Source organism: Argiope bruennichi, chromosome 5 (assembly GCF_947563725.1).
Source record: "Argiope bruennichi chromosome 5, qqArgBrue1.1, whole genome shotgun sequence".
NCBI lineage: Eukaryota > Metazoa > Arthropoda > Arachnida > Araneae > Araneidae > Argiope > Argiope bruennichi.
The window spans coordinates 45,500,342-45,524,272 of NC_079155.1; the positions used below are offsets into that span (position 1 = coordinate 45,500,342).

The window sequence follows — 23,931 nt, forward strand, 5'->3', positions numbered from 1 at the left end:
CACACACACACACACTCACCAGATTTCGGATATTTAAAATATATTACGTTATTTGAGTCCATAAATACATAATAGAGAAAATTATGAAATCTAAATTTTTAAACTGTCCTCCAGCCTTATTAGTAAAATTTAGAAAAATTTCACGTCATATAATCATATGTTAAAATGACCAGGACTACGGTAAAATATTCTTCATGTAATTTCAAAACGAGCTGCAGTCTAGTTAAAGTGAACCTATTTGTAAATAAAAAAACAATTCCTTATTTTAATTAAAATAAATCCTTTTGATATTTTATGAGAATTACTCTTTTTATTACTCTCTAAATAACTGCATATCTTTCAATGATTGAAAATCGTTATACAGCATCTATTTTTTTCTGAAAAAAATAACGCTTATTTAATAATAAAAGTTATTATTATACGAAATAATAAAAGATAATTATGTGCACTTCTAAATGCAAAGTTCAGTTCTCAATTTTTGTAACTTAATTTCCTTTTAGAATGAATTCAAATGCGAAAAAATATTGTGATTTATTTACGAATAGCTAATTAATGTTACTTCATTAAAAGGAAACATTTCTAAATTTCAATGTAAATAATAACTGAATTACTGATTAATTCTGAACTTTACTTTCAGATTTTTCACATTTTTTGTCAAAATTAATGATGATTTGAATTTGAATTTTAAGGCAAAACGATTAAAATATTTTATCAAATATATAATTTAGATTATTTAATTGGAAAGGAATTAAAATTGTTTTAGAATTTCAATTTTATAAGAGCACTCAAAAGCAATTTATTTCAATCTTTTGTGTAAAATAAATTTTTGAAAAATCGTATGTGCCAAAATATTGTTGAATTCTAGATATATTTTTAAAAAATGACGGATTATTTTGTTTAAAAAGAGTTTAATAAAAGTTTTGTTTGAAATAGAACTATTGGGAAACTACGAAAAACTTGAATTACAAAAAAAAAAAAAACATAATTTCTTTTTGATTAATAGTATTTATCTCACATTCATCCTCTTATTTAAAGTTATCTTACATAAAATAGATTCAATATATATAAATTCTTATGTTCTAACTCTGAAAGAATGATTTAATTCCCTAAATATTTCCAAAAATGGTCTGTAATTTAAAAATGTTGTTACACTTAAAAACTAATCTATACTTACAGTACTCTGCTCACCAGTAAAAAAGGAATGTAATCATAAAAAATTACAGTGCTCATATTTTTTCAATTCATTTATGTAGAATTATTGATATCGTTTGTTTAAATCTGCATTTAGTATTAATATTACGCTAATACTTAAACTTTACGCTGAAATAAAGCCTAACACTAGCGATAGAATTGCAAAAAAGCTGAGTTGTTCAATTAATTTGAAATTGGCCGAAATGTTGAAGTTTTTATGCAGTAACTTTAGAACGAATTATTCCACTAGAAATATTTATTTAGAGTAAAAATTATATACGGTATTTAAATTTAAAATTTTACCTTTTTAATTAGACTAGTTTCATTTCCATGAAGCTTTTCCTTCAATTTTCATTATTAAGTTAAATGAATTATTTGAAATGAAATGAATTATGACAAAATTAAATTGAATAGATGCAGACGATTTTGAATTAAGGGAATAATGCATTGATATTCTGTTGCTTGGCAACGGTAAGATTTTGACCTATTTCTACGTTTATCTTTTAATATTTCTATTTTATTTTTTACATATTTTCCACCATTTTTGAATTATATAAATTATTCAGTGACCTCTAAAAATAATTTATTAAAAAATAATTAAGTCGACAGAAAGTTTCTGTGAATTATAAAATTTTACATAAAAAGAATTTACATTAAAATTGTTTAAACTATTTTTGTATGAAGATGTGTTAAAATTCAATCGAGTCCTAGTATTAAAGAAATTCTTATTTTGTATCATGTGATGTACAATTAAAATTTTATTCATAAATATTGAAATATAAGCGAAGTTGTGAGGAAAGTGAATTAAACTTTGAATTTTTCATCAGTAAATATATGAAAATTTTATCCAGTGCAAAACTTTTTTCTCAAAGTGCATGAGTTTAAATATATTTTTATCGAAAGGAATATGTGCATAAAAAAATGTCAGAGCAATAAAAAGTAACAAGAAATTAATTTAATTAGTATGATTAAATGAAAATTTTATATTATATTTTAAGCATGAATACAAATTTATTTCTCTGGCTTTGTGCAGAAGAGAAAAGTGCATTTTACAAATGATTTTTTAGTTATTTTGCATTTACTTCAAAATTAGAAATGTAACGCCACGAAAGAGTATAGAATTCGTAGAATTCCAAAATTTGAAAAGAAAATTTACAGTAGCAGATCTTTAAAAGTCATTATTAATTGGAAACTCTATGGAATACTAAAAGATTACCATCCTGATTTTGTATCAATGTTTCTAACAAAAAAGAAACAAATAAAAATTGTGCTATATATAGATAAAACAATCTAGAGTTTTGATGCTCATGTTTTTTTTTAACTTCATTATACTCTCTGACTGAATTGGGTTTTTTTTAATGATTTTTTTGCATATGTTTGAAAAGATGACAATATGTAAACTCAGCAGTAATTAAGTAATAAAATAATTGTAATACTTTTCGATACATACAGAATTCAGTAATTCTTTGATCTCAAAGCCAAATCAAATCAAATATAAAAAATTGAAATAATTCTTCAATACTTCTGTATAAATAAAAAAACTTAGAAAATTGTTCTTTTTCACCAATAGAGCATTCAATGAAATTTCCCAAATAAACATATTAAAACAATCTATTATACAATGTTATAGTCAAGAATATTTTATGCATACAAAAGAATTTGCGAGTGGAAAAGTTTGAATAGGTTCTTCTAATTTCCAAAATTAAAAAATACATCGCAAAAACTGCATCTTTAATAATGCAATTAACTATCAAACTAGAAAAAGGCATAAAGTCATGTATATACATTTTGGTATAATGCTTCCATCAAATTTTTCAATGAAAATTTAATAAATTTAGATACCTTTATTTAACGTGGTTTCAAATTTGAGTAGATTTTTCTAATTTCCAAAATAAAAAAATACATCGCAAATGAATTCATCGTTATTGATCCAATTAGTAAATTAGCAAAGTACATAACATCATATATATACATTTTGGGATAATGCTTCAATCAAATCTTGAAATGAAAATTTCAAAAATTTTAGGTAGCAACCTTTATTTAACGGCAGAATAATTTAACTGAATTTTTCTAAGTAAAATATTAAACATTTTTTTATGTTTGAATGCAGTTTTAAAGGGCATGACTGAAAAACATTGATTTTGTTTCCTCTGTTCTTCTAATTTCCGAAATAAAAAAATGCAAAGTAAAAAAAATTTCTATTATCTAATTGGAAAGAAAAAAAAAGGCATTTCTTTAAAAAAAAATCTGCACCTCCCTCCCACAAAATTTGACGCCACAAATTTCCCACTTTTTTCTTTAATTTCGTTACAGAAGCTTTAATTTTCTTTCCCCTAAATTCCATAATGAAAGAATGATAAGTTTTAACAAAAAACTTCATCTCTATAATTCCAGTACACAAATTGGGTTTAGTTTAGTTTAATTATATTAACGACCCGTATTTGAAAAGAATGTAGCATTTTTCCAATGGAAAAAATTCTAACTCACCAAATTTTCCACCTTTTCCCTTGGTTCCGTTTATAACACCATCCGGATGTACCTCCAGAGTCACACCTGTCCGACACCTGAGGTAGCCCCGCCTAGTCTTGGACAGCTGACCATGACCGTTAATGATACAGATCATCCCGATCAGCCACCAGAGACGCAGGGCCATGGATCCTCATCCCAGGAGCCATAAGAGCCTTCCACACACCAGAAAAAAAATGAAATATTGTAAATCCCGGCGAACTCTAGCTTTCAAGAGTGCCCGCTACCAGGTTGGACTTCGGATTGGTGCACGGCGCCCGCCTCGCCTTAAAAAAAAGAGGATTTCTAAAACAGTTATTTCACTCCCCCTCTCTTACAATTGTTTATGAGATGAGGGTTCTTGTTCTAGAGCCGAAGTTTTAATGGCTGTTGCTAGGATAGTGATTGGGCCAATAAAAAAGGATTTAATTTGGTCAGTCAATTCCAGAGAACGAAGAAAGGACGAGAAAAAGAATTCTTCGTAATAGAATTGTTTTAACTTCATACGTTCTATTCATTTTAATGAAAATAATTTAAAGATATATTCCAGAATAGATGAATTTCATTTTGTCTTGCAATCGAAGCATAAACTTTAAAAAGTTGAAAGATTTTTTTTTAATTTAATGAAACATTCATAATTTAGAATTTCATGAAATGGAAAAGAAAATAATTTCTTGGGAAAGAGAATACTCGGAAAAGATTACTTTTCATTTATTTCGCTCTTCATCTCCTTTTCTCTGGCAGTAGCCCCAGACAAAAAAAAAATAGTATTTGAAAATGAATTGCAAAATTATATATATATATATATATATATATATATATATATATATATATTCGTAGTATTTCAATTTTATCCTTGTACATCCTTTCTTTAGATAAATTGATATCTAAAAAAAAATAGAAATTCAATTAATTCGAAAATAATATAATTTTTATTTTAAACAGTTTAGAAAACGTTTTTACGTTTTTTTTAATAAAAAGACTTGAAATGTTAACTAATTTATAAATTCGATAATACTGCATTGTAATAATATCGGTTCATTGGCAATTGGTTATTTTTTCCTTTTAGTTCGGTTTTACGATTGAAAATTAAGATTTATTTTAATATTTTATCGTTATTTTGATTCGTTTCTATTTCAACTAATAATAAAGATCAATGTGTGTGTGTATTGGCACTCAACCGGCTAGACTATTTAACTTACAGATATCAAATTTGATACGTATAAATATAACTTTGGAGGGTGGGAATACACATTGGACCAGAATTATTTTTAAATTGTAATTATAATTTTAATTAATAAAAAATTTAGCTGAATTTTGAGATTTTTTCGCGATAAATTCCGAAAATGTCACAGCACAAAAATTGTTTCAGCACAGTTTCAAAATACAAAAAAAATTATCTTTTCAATGATATTAGTTGTGAAAATTTTTCATGATTTTTAAGAATTGTTTAAATATTTTTTGCCTAATTTTCAAAAATAGATTACATTGTTGATCTGGAATTCAAACCGTTTTTGTTGTTTCATTAAATATTTAATCTTGGGAATTTCTTCCATCGTTGAAAGTTAATCAAGATGGAATCTGTTTTATATCTGTGTAGTTTATGCGACAAATAAAATGTGAATTTGCAAGTTAGAACAGAGATGAATCAGACAATTGCATTTTTAATAGAACTATGATGTCATGAACGCAATGAACAGATATAAATATATTAAAATAACATGATTTTAATGGCTGACATTTTGACGGAATCATAGACATAAAATTACATTCAAGCAAATCAACTGAAATTGAAATAATTAATATCCCGAGCTGCAGTTAAGAAATAAACGTTATTAATCAAGTACAACTATGATACTACATGCTTTATGTTTATCTTCTAATTTTTTAAAATAATAAATTTAATTTCCCTCGGAATGGAAAATTTCCATTATTAATGTGATGTAAATAATTATTTTTAATTGTGGCTTAGAAACTTAACATTTTGTTACAATTTTTCATATTTATATTGTCAGCAGATATTGAGCGTAATGAGTTCCGTTTGAATACTAGTCTTGTAACGTCTTAAAAAAATTGAATAGAACATTAAACGTTATTTAATTTACGAACAATTGGAAAAAGAAATATTTAATCACTGAATGAGTGAGAAATATTTGCAAGTGTTAAGAGATTAGATAATTATTTCTAAGAATTGAAGCAATAAATATGTGGTGAAAAGATGCAAAAAAAAAAAAAAAAAAAAAAAAAAAAAAAAAATTAGAAAAAAATTACCTGTAATATGATACCAACTGCTTTTGAGTTACGATAAAATTTGCTGATTCTGTTCCTGAATATAATGGCGTTACACACAAAACAGTGCGTTTTTAAAAAATTTAAAATATCTGTGAAACACAAAGGTAGTTGATCATTTTTATTAATAAAAAAAAAGATCAGCATCTGTATTCCGAAACATTACAACTTAGTAATAATTTATGATTGAAAATTCGATTCATTTGTCTTATACTGAAATTGCATTCTTCACTTAACGATTTTTTCATTATTCAATTCATAGAAAAGATGCCAAAAAATATTATGTTAAAAGATAATATTTATTTTATCGTCTGCGAACATATATATATTTCAACAACATTATTTTTTATACTGATAACATATTCATAAAATTATAATGAAATAATACAAAATACAAGATATTTCCATTAAATTTGTAATAGAAGTACGTAAGAAAATCTTTACAGTTTAATATTTTTCATTTATATATTAGATAATTTTTTAATAGCAGGTTATAGTGTGAAAGCCGACTCCAAAATTAAAAAAAGATTTCAGAACATTTCAATTATGATTGAATTTTAAAGATAGATTGCTTCAAGCGTTATTGATATTTCTTTAAATAAAAAATTACAAGGAAATAAAATTTATATCATTAACATATAATTCTTCTATGTATTCTAAGATAATGTGAAATGTTTATGCGAAATTATATCATCCGAAGTTATTGAAAATAAAACTTTAAGATTTCAATTTTTTAATTAATTAAAAATTATATCGAAATTTGAAAAAAAAATTTCATATCTAATTGAAATTTTTTTAAAAAATGTTTTAATGAGCACGTACTACATGAGAAGTAACTATATGCTAAATTTGCTAATTCTAGGTACAATTGTCAGCACTACAGAGTGTTTTGAGCCATTTTTGCATAATTCAATTGATAGAAAGTGTAAGTCAGCCTAAAAGAAAGTAAAGTCTGCCTAAAAACATTATCATTTTAAAATCGATAAACATTTTATAAACAGAAATTTATTTGAAAAGTTCCTTATATAAATAATTTCGAATAAAGCAAAAGCATTTGTCATTTCTTCAAATATTTTGTCAAAAGTTCGCGAAAGTGTGTTGTTTGACCTTACATGTCCCCTTAATAAAAAACTGAATCTTAAAATGCAGCTTTAATCTTCTTTTCCAACGTCATACTTATGAGCAAACATTCAAATAAATGCAGCTAAAAATGCAACCCTATTCCAAACTGCAAAAATGCTAAGATAGGAACTTAGTTTACATTTATATTTCTTCATTATCAGAATTTTAAAAGATATATTTTAACTCGATTAATCTCATTTATGTTACTGAATATAAAATTATTATGTAACATCATTTTACTTTTTAAAATAAGATATTACAAGCTTAATTACAAAAAAGTATAATGGCAAAAACTGGATCTAACTTATTGTTGTTGTTTTTTTCTCTCTTCGAAGATATCGGATATCTTGAAATAGCCCAATGCTTTTATGAAAAATAATCCATTTTCTCTTAAACATTTTGAATATTTTATTCACGACTTAGTACAACTGATAAACAATAAATCTAATTCCTTTTATTCTTCAGATAATATTGTTCTTTACTGCATTTTCTCAGCAAGATTTGAAGAAAAAAAATCTGGAGCATTTATTGCGTTCTGGAAAAAATTGTACAACTCATTTTCTCATTTAAGTTGTTTTCTTTGCACTTTAAGTCATTCAGTACATCCTGTTTGGATGCGCCAGTTTTTTCCTGATTCTCATTCTAAATTCCACCTGATTAAGTTATTTATTTTGTAATAGTTTGACTTTTCTCTTGATTAACTTAATTCTTAAGATTTTGAAGAAATTTGTCTTCATTTTTGTTACATGATTCTAAATTTAGTGACAATAATGATTGATGAGGAATCGTAACTGCAAGAATGAATTAGAATAAGTTTCCAGGATTTAAATCAAACAAAGATACGCAAGCAATTCGCATCATTAAAACTATACAAAATGTGATAAATTTCTCTATATATTTTCAATATAATCTAATAATATATCGCATATTATAGCAATCTATATCCAATATAGGTCACAAACTGAGCGCTGCATATCCATGATATTATCTACTTCTCGACAGTAGACAAATATATTAACAAATCTGGTATAATTTGAGACTCTGAAGCAGTAATTCAATTTATAAATTTTTCAATACGGCAGTATTCAAGCTGATATTTAACATGCTCAAATTAGTGTAACTTTGGTGCATATGATACATCAAAGCTGCATCTCCCATAGCCTCCAGTACATATATAGCTGCAGATGTACTCAACTTCCAAATAATCTAGATATGGTAAATAGACTTTTTCGGATTGTAACTTAGAATTTTATTGACTATGGAACTCTCTGCTTACATTCCAAAAACCAATTCTCTACTTACATTCTTTGTAGAAGCGATGATCAATGTATGTTTGCGTCCTGCTTATTTTGTACTGGCTGTGTCTATACAGACAGCCTCCCACAACTTTCTTTGTCTTTGATATTGTCACTGCATTGGAATATGTTCATTAGATTTTGATGATTAGCTTAATTTAACTTGATTTTTCTTAATTTGCGGATGAAATAGTTCCCCACTTCTTGTATCTCACTCCATACAAATGAGCACAAACACCGGCTATCCTACCTACTGTTATTAGATTAAATTGTCTATAAATTGATGTAGCTAATAAAGTGAAACCAAAATATATACAAACCTTATAATCATCCCGTATCTTTAAAAGCGATTTTACACAACAGTTTAGCTTGAAAGAAATATTTCATTTTTTAAATATGAATCATGAAATAATCAAAACTTTAACATTTATTTGCACGTTTTAAAAATAACTTCAATTAAAACAGGATCTATATCAAATTTTATTTATTTATTTTGGCAAGGTAGTTTTCCTTAAAAATCTGCATTTTGGAATTTTCCATCTCAGAAAATAATAACAAATCAAATCATATACTAAAAAAAATTTTTTTTAATTTCATTGGCTCAATTTATACTAATATTACATTATTATATTACATATTATAACATATTCTTATTTGTATATATTTAGTATGATTGATATAATTTGAATAAAATAATTACCAGATTATTTTCAGAAATATTCGTTTTTAGAATAAAAACGTACAGTGGTCCTTCTTAACTCTAATTAAAATGTTCTCTCTTCGTTAATGGAATTAAAATGTTATATTATGTTTATATTTAAGAGCTGAATAAATAATTAAAAGATAATCAAAAACTGCAAATGAGAACAAGTAATCGATAGTATTTTCATTAACATAATGGTTAAGTCAAATTTACAAATTTCTTAGTTACAAAACTGAATATATTTTTAGTTCGTCCCATTACGTGTTTTAGTTCTAGAACTCATTTAAGAGCTTAAAAAAGCTCTAATTTTTCATAAATATCAAATAAAGTTTTATTGGAGCATCAAATCAATTCTATTGGCTCATCCAAAGAAAATTTCCGACGAACAAATTGAAGTTTTAATGAAATGGATACTAACTTTATTGACAGATACAGGACGAATACAGGGAAAAGATCATAAAGCTTATGAGCCCCCCCCCCTTCCAAACCTTAGACAATATTTTACAGTATGAAAGAAAAACTGCCGTAAGACTGATCCCATCTCAGCAATTAATCAAGCTATATATGACTGTTTGATTAAAAAACATTTATCGAAACTGATTAACTAAAAAAACTAATAAAGTTGATTTATTTTTATAATCCTTGTGACCTTATATATCCAGTTGTTCAAAAATGAAAAAAAAACACTTTCATTGATAAACAACAGTTCGCCTTCAGGAATTCTCTATAAAATCACTGTTATGAATATCAGAGCAATATAATATATAAACTAGAGACAAGACAGCGTATATATAATCGAGTATTACAGATTTATATATATATATATATATATATATATATATATATATATATAATCAAAGATGTTGTAATATACTGAGTATATATTCTTTATATATTATGCTCTATAGAGTATTATACTCGGAGCTAGGGATAAATTTAATGTCGAACAGTTGGCAATCATGGAAGCTTTAAGTAACGAGTTTCACTAATTCTTCGTTTTATTCCCCTACGAAATTAATTAGTATTAAGTAAATATAAATGATTAATTTAATAAGTATTAATTAGTATTAAGTAAATTTTGAAAGTATCAACTCTAACTTTGCATTTAAAATAAAGACAACGGATAACAGTGTAATCCAAAATGTTTTATTTTCCGCCAGTTTCATACTTTTTATTGATGCTCAATCCCCTTCATAAAGTTTCCGTATCCAAGGTTATATTCATAAAAATTACGCTCACTAAAATATTAATTTGTATCGACACCTGACAGTACATGTATATTAAAACCAAAGTTTATTTTTAAATGTTTCTTTTCTTATTTAAGCGCAGATCATGTTATGCTACTAACCATTACCTTAACAACTAAAAGTGGAAGACGAAAGACCAGAGCGTCTATGTGCTTATCAATCACACATCCCTTACGCAGTGGATATTATCTAATCACAACAAAAATCTTTCTCAAAAAAAAAGCTAAAAATAAAGTTTCCATTCTTTGATTTAAATTTTATTCCGAAATTTAGAGCACACACGCAAAATTTTTTTTTATCCCCTCCAAGGTGAAAGTAGAACACTGAGTACTTCTAAGAACTGACCAAAGCAGAGTATAAACAAGAGATGATACCAAAAAAAAAAATTGGGTCATAAACTACGAATATATCAGGTGAAAGTATTATTTCTCGATTTTCATTTCAGTCGGGTCAGAATGGCGCCAAAAGATGACGAACAAGGTATTACAATGAATTAAAAAATAGAAATGCAGAAAGAAAAACAACTTTCGATAGCGCATGCCTTTCTTTCAAGTAAATTTCACTTTTCGTAGTTTTTCTTTCTGTTGAATTGTAATAGCTTTCGAAAAGCAGTCATATCAGAGCTTGCTTTCATTTAGATTAGGATACGTTTCCAAGATAAAAAAAAAAGTAATGAATCGCATCTATTTATGCAATTTATCTGAATTTATTATTCGCAGTTTTGGATTTTTTTAATCGCAATCCAATAAATTTAAGAACTAATAAGTCATGCTTGTGTATATATGAAAGATTAATACCAAAAAAGTGAGATTTATTAAATACAATCCATATTCCTTAATTACAAAGATATGAAATTAAAGGCTATTGCGTAATCAGGAAACAAGCTTAATTTTCTAGATTAGGAACTCATCATTGCAAACGATTTTGGATATTGCCAGGCCTTTCTAGTAAATAAAAATTCAGTTTGATAAAACAATGGATTGCATCAGTATCCTAGAAGGGTAAACAAATTATCATCGTAGAGTCATTTTTTTTCTCTTTATTCTATATGAAGTATATAAATACTGTAATCGACCAAAGTTTCGAATTCGAAATTCAGACCTCCTTAAATTCGGAAAACACATTTTTGACATTATATCTTTCTATATGCCTATGAACGCGATAACTCAAAAACATTTTGAGCTAAATAGGTGAAATTTGGTATGTGTACTTAACGATCAAATTTGAAGATTTCTATCATATTTCGAACGGATTCCATTTATTTCCATCTATCTAGCTAGCTCTTCGATTACAAGTGAACTTAACAACTCCAAAATGCAAAAAACTGTTTTGATAAAATTTGATGCACAAGTTTAGCACCTAAAATATATATTCTTATCAAATTTTGAACCAAAACTGTGAAACGGTTGTCGGTCTGTACTTCTGCTTGCATGTAAAAGCAATAACTTATAAACGGAATGATTTAAATCATTGAAATCTATGTTACAACATAACATACCGACAGTAGTTGTTGTTATTTTGTAACATAACAACAACTATAGCTCCAGTATCAAATTTTAGTTTCGTAGCATTTCGTTAACAAAACAGGTATTCAAAATACATATTCACAAGATAGATTCAGAAAAAATGTTATATCCACGCCAAAGATATATATATCGTAACTAATATCATCTAATACCATTAAGGCATTTGCACCCTTACCTAAGCTCCATTATTTGATGATTTCTTAAGATTAATTAGATTATCTTACATGTGACCAAACATAGACAAAAAACAACAAATACTCTTAGATAGACATATCTGACAGTCAATTCACAGTTGTAGAGAACATTTAAAAAAATGGAATGTGCAGCAATTAGGTTGTATTAGAAGTATGATGCCAGTAGGAGGCAGGAATATATTCCTGTCTGGCTCTTTACAACTTATCAGATACCAAATAAGATTCTTGGTGCTACAGGACCAGTGCCAGATTTTCAACTGGGCAATTACCTAGGGCCATTGAGCCGGGTGGAACCATAGGTAAGTAGCGTAAAAGCATATTATTCATTTGGTTGTCAAATAAATAAATTTGCAAGAATTTGAATTTCTATGGATCTTGTGGTGAAAGCTTATGAACCAGTTAACAGCTACGCTACCCGAGCAATTGCTTTTGTATCATGGTCATGTTACTGGACTGCGAACAACAAGGTCACAGGTTCTATTCTCGCGCATCGCAAATTCACCACATTGGTGACCTCGGATAATGAACTTTCAACCTTCGTACAGCTGTTGTGGCGCCATCTACCCACAGCAACTCAAAGTCGTCAGACTCACTTGACGCAACAGTAGCCACACACGCTCGCCATAACGCTTGGCGCTTCTCAAATGGGTACAGGCGCATTAGACTCAATAGCTAATAAATACATCACTATTTAACAGCCATATCGTTCGTCTCACCTCCGAGTCACTGGAGGGAGAGTCTGTGGTGAAAGCTTATAAACCAGTTAACAGCTACGCTACCCGAGAATTGCTTTTGTATCATGGTCATGTTATTGGACTGCGAACCACAAGGTCCTGGGTTCTATCCTCACTCATCCCCAATTCGCTACAATCTTAAAATATTAGAATAAAAGTAACAGTTTGTCAAATATAATTGTTAAGATCCCTTTCTATTTCATGATATTCACATATTAGGGGACAATATTTATACTGTCTCCTAAGTAATAGTGTTACAAACGTGGATATCACACTGGCGTGAGTCATAATAAATAAGTAAAAACGTATTTTTTTCAAATAATGGCTTTAATAAAAATATTAACCAAAAATATATATTATTAACATGGATTAAGATAAAAATAAGCTGAAATGTGAAACTAAATTGGCTGGGTCTTTTTTTAAAAGTGCACGCCTTAGGATGACAAAAAGCCTAAATCTACCCTTCCATTCCACGTTTGCGATGGCATTGTGAGCATCACATTTCAGCCGAACATGTTTTGGCTTATTCTATTCTCAGATGAGAGCAGATACAGTGTGTCATCAAATTGTAGGCAATAATTGATCTGGCGAGAAATTGGACCTGCTTATTGTTCAGAAAAAATCCAGAAAAGAGATCAATATCCAACGTACAATTCATGATATGGACCAACATTATGATCAATGGCCGTATATTCCTGCATGTGATAGCAACTGGGAGTATAAATAGCTGTGCGATACATTATTATAGTTCTGACGCTTTATGCTTACCTTCTTTAGGATGCTGTCAGCGATTGTTTTTTTCCCCATGAACGAAAAGACGTTATATCGTCAAATACTTACTGTTGATTATGTCGCTAGAAGAATTTCAACATTTCATATGGTCATCACATTCTCCATTAAAGTGTTTAGATGGTTTCGTGGAGATGAATTAATGACCAAATATATCTCACAATAAATAAGAACACATTCATCCGTGCAATGACTACGGAGTGGAAAAAAATTGCTTCTCAGTAATTGCTGGATAAATTTGTACAAAGCTTTATCCAGCAATGCGTAATGTGAGTACGTGCCCAAAGACGTAATGAGTGTTCAAAGACGTGCGTAATATTACAATAGCACTCCAGGATGGAAATGTCCCATTTTGACACCCTTTCTTAAAGGTGTCTATTGTAGTTAGTTCGTATGCATGTTTCTCTTTCTCTATATTATGAACATTTTTTATCCTTTTTGATGGTTTAAAACCATTGTATACTCCGCAATGATAAATATTCTGATATTCCAATAATGTAGCAATAACTCCTACTTCGCTTTATGTTATGCTACTTTGCAATTAAATATCTGTCTTGACCTATTTTTCAGCAGTGTCATTATTTTTAGTCATCAATGTTTGCAACTAAGTAATCTCATTCATTTAATCCAAGATTTACTGTGAAGGTCTATAATTATTTACTCTATCCTAGAGTTTCTTAAACTATAATACATGTGCATGATTGATGGCACAGTACATTATTTTTGATGATTTAATTTTTACAAAAAAAGATTTAAATGAATGTTTCAAATGGCACCCCTTATAAAATTTTACATTATGCTGTACACAGTTTTTATATATTGAAATATTTGGTAACATCATAGTACGCATATTTTTTTTTATTTATGTGGCTCAAAACTTAAAATAATAGAGAACTTCAGGTGTAATCCATTCGCTTATATTAATTCCTTATCAAGGAACCAACCCATTTCGTAGCTTATCCAGGGGTGTTTGTGGGACCCCAAAAAATCCCCTGAAACTTTTACGGACTTACTACCGACATTTTGGAGTTTCGAGAAGGGGGGGGGGGAGAAATGAAAAATTACAATTATGAAGTATTGAATGACCTAATTATAAAAGTTCAATGAATTACTTTTTTTGCAAAATTAAGACCTTTGAACCCAGGTCACGTGATCGCACATCTGGTCGAACGAAGTCTCTCCCTTTTTTTTCTGCCGCGCCTACTTGCCGAAAAGAATCCAGAAGAGAATGTCCGAGAACCGGGGAAATGAGTCATAACTCGCAATAAGGAAAGAACAAAAAAGAAGTTTTTTCCCCCTTTTCACGCATTATCACTGCCTTTGGAGAAAGAAAGGAAAAGTTTTCACCACACACACTGACCTTGCGTTTTCTGCTTTCAAAGCAAACAAAATTACCCAGATCAAAATAAATAATTCATTATTATTCCTACTTCCTTTTGAACGACGATCCCCGGAATTTCCGGGTATCGAAGTTCAAAATCCCCGGAATTCCGGGGTTTCCCCGGAGCACAAACACCCCTGCTTATCCTTTACAGAATTATTTTGAGTTTATTCATTTATAAGATAAATAATTTTCTTCTGAAAAAAATAATATGCGTACGATAAATCCTTATTTATTTATCATATATCATGTGTCTAACTCATTTGAGTTTCAAAAAGATGTGATACTGAATCATAACACGAGATATGTGTGCATTAACGTAAACAAACGCCACTGAAGTCGATCAGATTGTTGAAAAAAACTTACGTATTTAGATCTTCGTAATCAGAATACGCGTCTATTTCTGAATGATGAGCATACTAAAATTAAAAAAGACGCCCACATAAAATATCCTTGATGAATATTAATCTCAGTTATAAAAAAGAAGAATGAATGAAGGGTGTGCATCATAAAGCGATCATTTCCTCCTTATTCAGCAAGTGTTACGTCATTTCAGACTAAACATAGAAAGGTTCCGCTTTTCATAAGATTCTTTTGGAGTTTAGACTGAAGAGGCCAGACGTCCCACGTTGTGAGTGACGTTGCATTCTTTGTTCCAAATTTTAAAAAAAAAATGTTCCAAATTTATCTGGCGATTGAATAAAATAACTTATTTCAGATTTTTGGACAAAAAATATCAAATTCTCGAGACCTCGAAACATTCTCCCGCATTATTTGGCATATGCACAAACGCGTGGTGGATTTCTAGTTCTGAAAATTGACAGCATCATTAAATGACAATGAAAAGCCTTTAAAGCCCCACTGATGCATACTTCTGATTTATATTATATATCACTTTCTACATATGCATGAAAAGTATCTAATTTAGTTAAACTTGAAACCAAACCCGAAAACGATCTCTCTTGAACGGAAATAGCACAAAAGATATAGGTAGAAGAATAAGTTAATTTGGACGCTCTCTCAAAGGACAAATTTTAATAGGCTATTGACCCACATATATGTTGAATTTTAGATGGAATTAGAGCTCGAAATTTACAATCCTATCGCCCAATTATCATGTTTTCAATCTTTGAAACGAATCTATGGTGTAATATGAGGGATCTGCTATCTGGATCACATGCCATTACAAAATAGTAATGTGGAGATTGCTAATGGACCCGCATGAAATAAAATGTAAACATTCCTAAAGGACTTATACAAGCTATTGTGAAATAATATTTAATATTTTCTACATTAATTTAAATAAAGAAATCAATTTTTTTCTCAGTATATATTTATTTTGAAAATTTACATCTTCTCATGGTATTATCTATATATGCGCACAAAGGACTAAATACGAGCTCGCCATCGATGTCTGTAAAGTTAGTTAACTTACATTATATGCTAATTAATAAGTAAAGTATGCTATTAAATTTGCTTTAAATTAGCGGGAGTGTACTATCTCTATTTTTTCCTATGCTACGACAATTTAGACCTTCTTTTCTATTCTTTTCCTAACCTATTAATTGAACGTATAACGAGGAGTGGAATTTGTGTAGAGTGAGAGGCGACAAACCCTCGAAGGTCAAGGAAATCGGCAGGAGCTACTCCACCCTTAATAACAAAATACTGCAAAGTTTTATATTTTGTAATATAATGAAGAGAACTGAGGATGCATTTTAAATATCTTCTTTCCCACTATCTGGAGTCAAAATTTCACGCAGGTTTCCAATTTTGATTATAAGATTGCATTAGAAATTTTATCAATCTAAATCATTACGATCTTGAACTTTCAAATTTTCATATACATGCGCATATACAAATCTGTAAATGGTCTGCATATTGGCATGTACCAAATCATGCAAATTGATAGATTTAGCTCAAAATTTAATATACCTTTGCAGTTCGGATGATAAATTTGAATCCAACTTGGATTCATATAATATTTTGCGGTTTTGAATAATAGTTTTTACATTATATATGGATAAGCAGGCAGACAGTCTTCTACAAAAATTAAATTCATAAAGAAAGCGTTCAATATTTATTCAGTAAAAAAATTTCCTTTAATCCAATTAGTTCATAAAATTTAATGAAATGAATACGTTAGAACGACTTCTATAGTTATTTTTTATTTCTAATTCTGAAGAATTGGGTGAAACGAATTCACAAATTTCAGATGTATTCCTGCAATCGGTAGTAAGAAAATAGAAGTAAATACAGAAAATGCATAATTTAAATGAATACATTTTGCAATATTATTTTTCTACATATTTTTTTTTATCCAATGAGTTTTTATTGTACTGAGTGTGACCTAGAAACAGTACTGTACTTTTACTTACAGTACTATACTGTACTGAGTTTACTGTTCTTTTTCTTTATTGTCAAAAAAAATCGAAAAGAAAAAAAGTTTATAGAATTTTGTTTTCCAAAACAGCTTTTGTTATGATTGAAATAAGCAAGCTAAGCACTTTTTTGCGTTTTGTTTATCATCGTCTCAGTCGAATTTATCGACCGATCTGCATGTACAAAATTCGCTTGCGTGTCGAACTTTGAAACATTTTTGCCGTAAACATTTCCTTGCCACTAAGTTACTATATTTTACCTAGAAATTCCGTTATTTTTTTTCTTAAAAAGATTGAATTCGAAGCAATGTTTGTTTATTTAGAGAAGAGCACCTGCTCTGCAGCTTTTAAATGAGCAGTAATGTCATGGTTACTTGCTAAAAACAAAAGGTGTTAGTTCTTTACAACATTGATGGCTCGTGAACTTTCAATAAACTAGTAATCGGATGATGTTCTGTGCGAATTAGTAATCGGATCACGATCTTTTGAGGAAACTGGTTTCGGAAAATTCTGTGTCACTTTCGTTGCGAAAGATCGGGACGAGGCGACTTTCCCTTTCAGAATCGGAGCCTCGTGAGGTAAGGACAAATTTCCTGTTTGGTCAATCTTTTTTTCTTCTTTGCTTTATTGTCCGCACGTGGAGGTAGCGGTCATGTGAATTTATTTTTTGGTGATTATCTAAAATTAAGTGTTTTTGATACATACTCGGAGGAAAGTTGGTTGGCTATATAAAATGGAGGTAATTTATATGACGTCACAGTCACGAGATAAACTTAAATGTATATGCCATGGCGGTTTTTAAACATTTTGCTATCCTAGGCAGATTGGACTATTCTTTTAATAACTGGCCAATGTAATTTTTAAATTAATCAAAATGTGAATGATTAACTTTGGAGCAATTTTTTTCTATTTTAATATCTTTGTTAAAACATATGTTTATATCTATTTATTTTTAAATCTGTATATTAAAGAAAAATTACTGAATAATTAATTAATGATTCCTTATTAAAAAGGCATTTAATTCTTCTGATAAATTATAGTTAAATAATTAAACTTCATGCAAATATATTATTATTATTTTACAGGGTTATAATCTCTTACAAGTACTTTGCTTAGTTTCTAGTGGAATATAATATAACCAGTTAAATGAATAATTAATATTACAATCTAATATATAAACATGAATTTTTGTTTGTTCGTATTTTATGCGTTGCCGTACTGTTCATCCGATTGCGATAAAGCTTTTCCAACTTATTGCTTACACTTGTGCGAAGGTTGTAGGCATAGTACAGATATTATATTTTAAATCAAAAAATAGAATTAATGTTATTTATATATCATTCAGTTTCAACGAATGTATTCATTGTTTACAAGAGAATAAGTATAATTCTTTCTATCATTCCTAATTAAACAAGATAGCCATTTGAAATTTCAAACGATATTTCCAAAATTATTTCTTCTGTGGCAGCAACGCACCGGGGTATTGTATTATAAATATATAAATGTACTTTAACTTATTTAATAATAAATGTAATAGTTGAATTCAAACATACATTGTAGTTTTAATCTGTTATAATTCTTATAATTTTCTTCTAAATTAATTTATTTCGATATTATGCTAATAACATTTTTAATGAAACTGCTAATAACCTTCTCTATCACATTGTCTACGAGTAAGAAATCTGCCACTGCATCTAATAGAAAATTATCTTATGATGGTGTGTTGTTATGTTATATCTCTTCTTTACTCTAGAATAAAGATTTCAAAATTCATTTGAATACAAAAACAACGCATGTCGTGGACTGTGCCTCAATTTTGATTGGTGACATAGCTTAGTTTGTTTTAGTACGATATTGAGGAATGCAAGACATTGTAATGCAATGTCTAATAACATTTAACTTTTATAATTGTAGCAAATTTGTGACAGTTTGTTTGTTTTATACTAATATAATAGGAAGTACATAGAATCGAAGCTTCATAATCTGCGCATGGCTGTTGGTAGTATATTTCCTAAAAATTGAACCTTTTTAATATTCCTGGAAATATATTTAACCATGTCTAATTAAAAACCTTAAGATTTGTATCGTTTGATACTGCTATATTTTTTCTTGTGTCCAATGAAACGAAGGGAAGTTTACTTCAGATTTTAGGATTTTGTTGTATAATTATATTTAGCTAATTGAAATGAATTTCTTAACTTAAATATTTCCTTGTACTAAAATTCATTTACTCTATTGCCACTAGAAAAAAATGGTTCTTTAAGGTTTAATACACATCTCGAAACAAAATAGAAGCATGCTCATAATTTCAAGAGGCATATTTGCAAGAAAAAGTAATTCAAAATACTATTTTAATTTGAAATATTTCATTTAAATTTCCATCCAACATATCTTTATCAGAATTTCTTTCTATTTACGCTCTTTTTTTATTTTATTTAATTGGTGATTTATGAACATACTAGCCGCCTTTGGTGGCCAGCTGACTCGCCGGGATTAAAGTTTATTGAAAATTTCAATGAAATATTTTTTGTTACTTGGTCTTACTGGCTTTCTCAGCAAAACATTTTAAACTTTTAATTTTGATACCATGCTATTTTAGAAGTCATACACCGTTCTGTTTATTGTGCTATGCATTTATTTAATTTTTTTGTTTGTATCAAGAAGATAGCAGCAGTATTTAAAAACGAACGCTCTTAAAAAATTTTTTATCTTTGCTTAGTTCTAAAGTTAAACCTTAATTTAAGTACCGAAAAAATTAGAGAAAGTAATTAAAAACATACTTTATTTTGAAACTGACTCAAATGGAAAAATAAGCCGAATCTTCATATTTTCATCATCAACGCTGATAAAGAAACCAGTATAATATATTAGTAGGAACAATAAAAACGATTTGAGATACACATCAGCAATGAATTATATTGTTACAAAATATGTTTAATTGATTTAAAATCGAAAAAATTATTTAGCAAAAAATTGACATAATTGAAAGGATAATTTTAAAATTTTTAGATGATATAAAAATCATATTTTTGCTTAAATATTTTCGAAAGTTTTTGAGAAAAAAAACTGCAAAATGTCGCTTAATTTTTAACTAATTAAAATTTTTAAAGTAATCGCTCAGAAGTGTATATTCCCATCCTCCCAAGCATGTTTGCGCCAAGTTTGGTAACTCTAGATCAAACGACCTGACATATAAAGCGCCAACACACGCACACACACACATACTCATTTTTATTATTAGTAGAGATAGGATTGAGAGTTTTCTTTTTTTCAGTCAAAACGAAATTTGTTAGAAAAGGTTCCAATAGCCTTATTTTAAATATTTATTATTACTATCAAACTTTTTAAAGTTTTTTTTTTTTTTTTTTTACAAATCATGACAGTTTTAAAAAAAAGTTTTGTATTTTATCGCTTTTTATTTTTTCGAATCTGATTTTTCAGTGTGTCAAGCGGAATCAATAGTTGTTCTTTCTTCTTCAGTCGAGGTCGATTCGAGAAACCAAGGTTAAAACTTTTCAATATCAAGGATTTGTAAGAGAGCAAAAACAAGTCATTCTCTTTTATAATCTTCTCTTGTCAAATTTGTATTATTGGGAAATACATGATTGCAGCCTTTTAATAATTACAGTTAATGGCATTATAATAACTACACATGCTATTTAATACACTACTACTAGATATTCATGACCAGTTTGTTTGTCAGGAATATTGATTGAGTTTCATTTTAATGAAATCTCCTATATGTAGACTGCTTTTCACAGTTTCTTCAGAAAGAATATTTTTAATTTCAAATCGTATCTGACAGCTGTTTTCTTAATTCCTGATTTTTATGCATTTGTTAATTAAAAATCTATGAAAATTTCAGTTATGTTGTAAAATTTGATTTTTATTGAAAAGTAAAATGATGAAAGTTACAACTACTTCAGCATTGCATTAGTAGAGATAAAAATTGTTCTTAATAGAAAATAAAAAAAATCTGTATATAAAGTAGAAAAATTCATAGCTGCTTTGTATCTTAGAGAAATCCAAGTTTCAGAATCGGCTTTCTTCGAATTTTGCTTAAAAATATTATAAAAGCATGAGGAGAATTTAAAGAAAATTTGGTGGCAATTAATTAAATGGTGAATTTTTAATTAAGCTTTTTTATTATATACAGTTGTAATTTTTGATACAATCACAGTCGGCATCTTTATATCTAAAATTATGTTTCTATTTATAGAAAGGATTATTTTGTCTTAAGTTTTGTACTTTCTGTTAATTGAAAACTTGGTCAATGACGTTAAAGTTACAGTGTACTACTGATTCAATGAGAACTTGCATCATCACATTAAAATGCGGTGTATTTAAATTTAAGTTTTATTTAAGAAGGTAACGAAAGAATATTAATATTTGTTTATAAAAAAGGTTTTTTTTTTAAATCAGTGAAAGAAGAAGGTCTCTTCGATATTATTTTTATTTTCAGGAATGTTAATGGACTTCTGATAAATATTTCAGACTTAATGGAAATGATCAGGATGAGCACAACTCAGCACATTTTATGTATCTTGAAAATAATTCAGAAAAATTAAAACAGGGTGATTAAATTTTGTAACTCAATTCAGAAACAACATGTCTTCTGAAAATGTTCCAAAGTAGCATTTGGTCGGGTTTTTTTCGAGGGGGAGAGGGAAAGAAGGAAAGTTTGAGATAGTGGTATTGCATGCTGAGAGATCCTAAAGAATTTCCTTACGAATATGAGGCAGTTTTAGGGGAAATTTGCTGACGTATATTTGATATGATCTAAAACAGGTTTAAGTGTAAGAGCGTAATGCAACATCTTAGAGTATTTACGATTCACATTAATTGTCTGGTTTTGAAGCACTTGCAATTTCTTTAATCCCGTGATGGCTACCGATACCCGAATGGGAAAACCACAGAGTAAGAATAATCTAATGATAGATTTGTAAAGTAAAATCTTGTCCTTGATCGCTAATTTGTCTCTTCGAACAGTAAGTTGATTCAGAATTTGATTAGTAGCTTAAGCGTTACTGAGAATCACTTTGATGAAAGAAAACATCCTGATAGATACTTTAAATCATTTCATTTATTTGTCACCAAGTTGCCACTTTGAATGATAAATTTAATTTTGTATTATTCTTTCATAAACATAAAAAACAGATTTAAAATTAGCTTTTGGTGGGGTTTAAAAATCTTTTGGCAAAATTATTTTTCACGAAGTCAAAAGATTTAAAAATCGTTTGGTGCAACTAATTTTTTTATTTTAGTTGAAATTAAAACTGCAAACGATTAGACTATTAAATATATCATAATATTTTTATAAACTATTTTTATATAAAAAAATAATAAATTTTTAAAATATTTTTATAAATAAATTTACTGGTTCATTGCCATTTATCGAGTACTAATAATGAATCATTTATTTTACATTTTCTCTCATGCAATATTTACATCACAAAGCAGTCAAAAGAAGATTTGTAATATAATCAGCTGTAATCTTTGTTATAGTATATTCAAATACTATTTATGAAGTGTTTTATACTTTCTATAAATACTTTAAATTTGTTAACGAATATTGGAGTAAGGAAGATTAAGTGAATTGATTAAATATATACTTTCTTTATTAATATGAGTATGTAAAATTGAATTATTTCCATGTAGTTTTTTTTTAATTCTTAATCAATTTTGCAAAATTATTTATGCGAAAACTCTAAATTAATTATATGAAATATCTTAAGAAGTTAAAACGTTGTTCACCAAAAAAGTATTTATATTTTTCTCTTTCTTTCACTCAGATAAAGCAGAAAAATTCTGTAGAACCGTAGGTGTAATGGCTAGTCAAAGATAATAAAACATTTACATAGAGAACAACGCCAAATATTTCAGCAATGTCATCTTTATCAGTCGGGTTCCGTATCGCCATTTGGAATGGATTCTTGGGGAATGGGATAGGAAAAAAGAATCTTGAAATGCGTGGATCGGGAATTGAGATGCCTTTAGTAAAGCACTTACTGAAGGAGTTAGCATGAAGCTGGCGTGAAGTGGTTAGACGTAATTATAATAAATAATTAGCTTAAGAATAAAAACACGCGAAAATTGTTGTCCATTCAATTCATTTCGTGTTTGAGTTAACATGGTCCACGGACAGATTGTCTTCTTATTGATGGAATTTTTTTCAAGATTTGATAAAAATTCAAGATTTTTATACAAAGCCGCTAACCAAATTTCATTCGTTTATTTCGATGTCATGCTTACTGACCGAAAGACAGACTAAATTCCAAAAATGTGTTTTTCGGACACCATGGATGTCTAAAATGGGTAGGCTTATGAAAATCTCAAGGTCGAATTTTTTTGACAATCACTGCACTTTCTCTTAGAGTTCTTCAAATGCTAAAAAATAAAAGTAAGAAGATATCATAACAAGAAAAAAAAAATACTTATTTGAGTACGCATCAACAAGAATGTGAAATATCATTCTTGAAGCCTAGCGTAAAATAGTGCTAACAATGTTAAAAACTCCTAAAATTTGATAGCAGTAAAATAAAAAAAAACTGATTTATAGCACCTCATAAAAATG

At 28.4% G+C, this 23,931-nt stretch overlaps 2 protein-coding genes across 2 annotated transcripts in view; one reads left to right on the forward strand and one right to left on the reverse strand.

Moving 5' to 3' along the window:
* LOC129969437 (fibroblast growth factor 9-like) overlaps positions 1 to 3,847 on the reverse strand; it is a 60,105-nt gene extending 56,258 nt beyond the window's left edge. The window contains exon 1 of the mRNA XM_056084005.1: positions 3,679 to 3,847. Within this exon, the coding sequence (XP_055939980.1) occupies positions 3,679 to 3,844 (166 nt within the window). The 5' untranslated portion in view covers positions 3,845 to 3,847. The remainder of the gene's footprint in view (positions 1 to 3,678) is intronic.
* Positions 3,848 to 17,807: 13,960 nt separating this feature from the next.
* LOC129968749 (scavenger receptor class B member 1-like) overlaps positions 17,808 to 23,931 on the forward strand; it is a 37,933-nt gene continuing 31,809 nt past the window's right edge. Inside the window, exon 1 of the mRNA XM_056082961.1 lies at positions 17,808 to 17,935. The gene's annotated coding sequence lies outside the window, so the exon portion shown is untranslated. The remainder of the gene's footprint in view (positions 17,936 to 23,931) is intronic.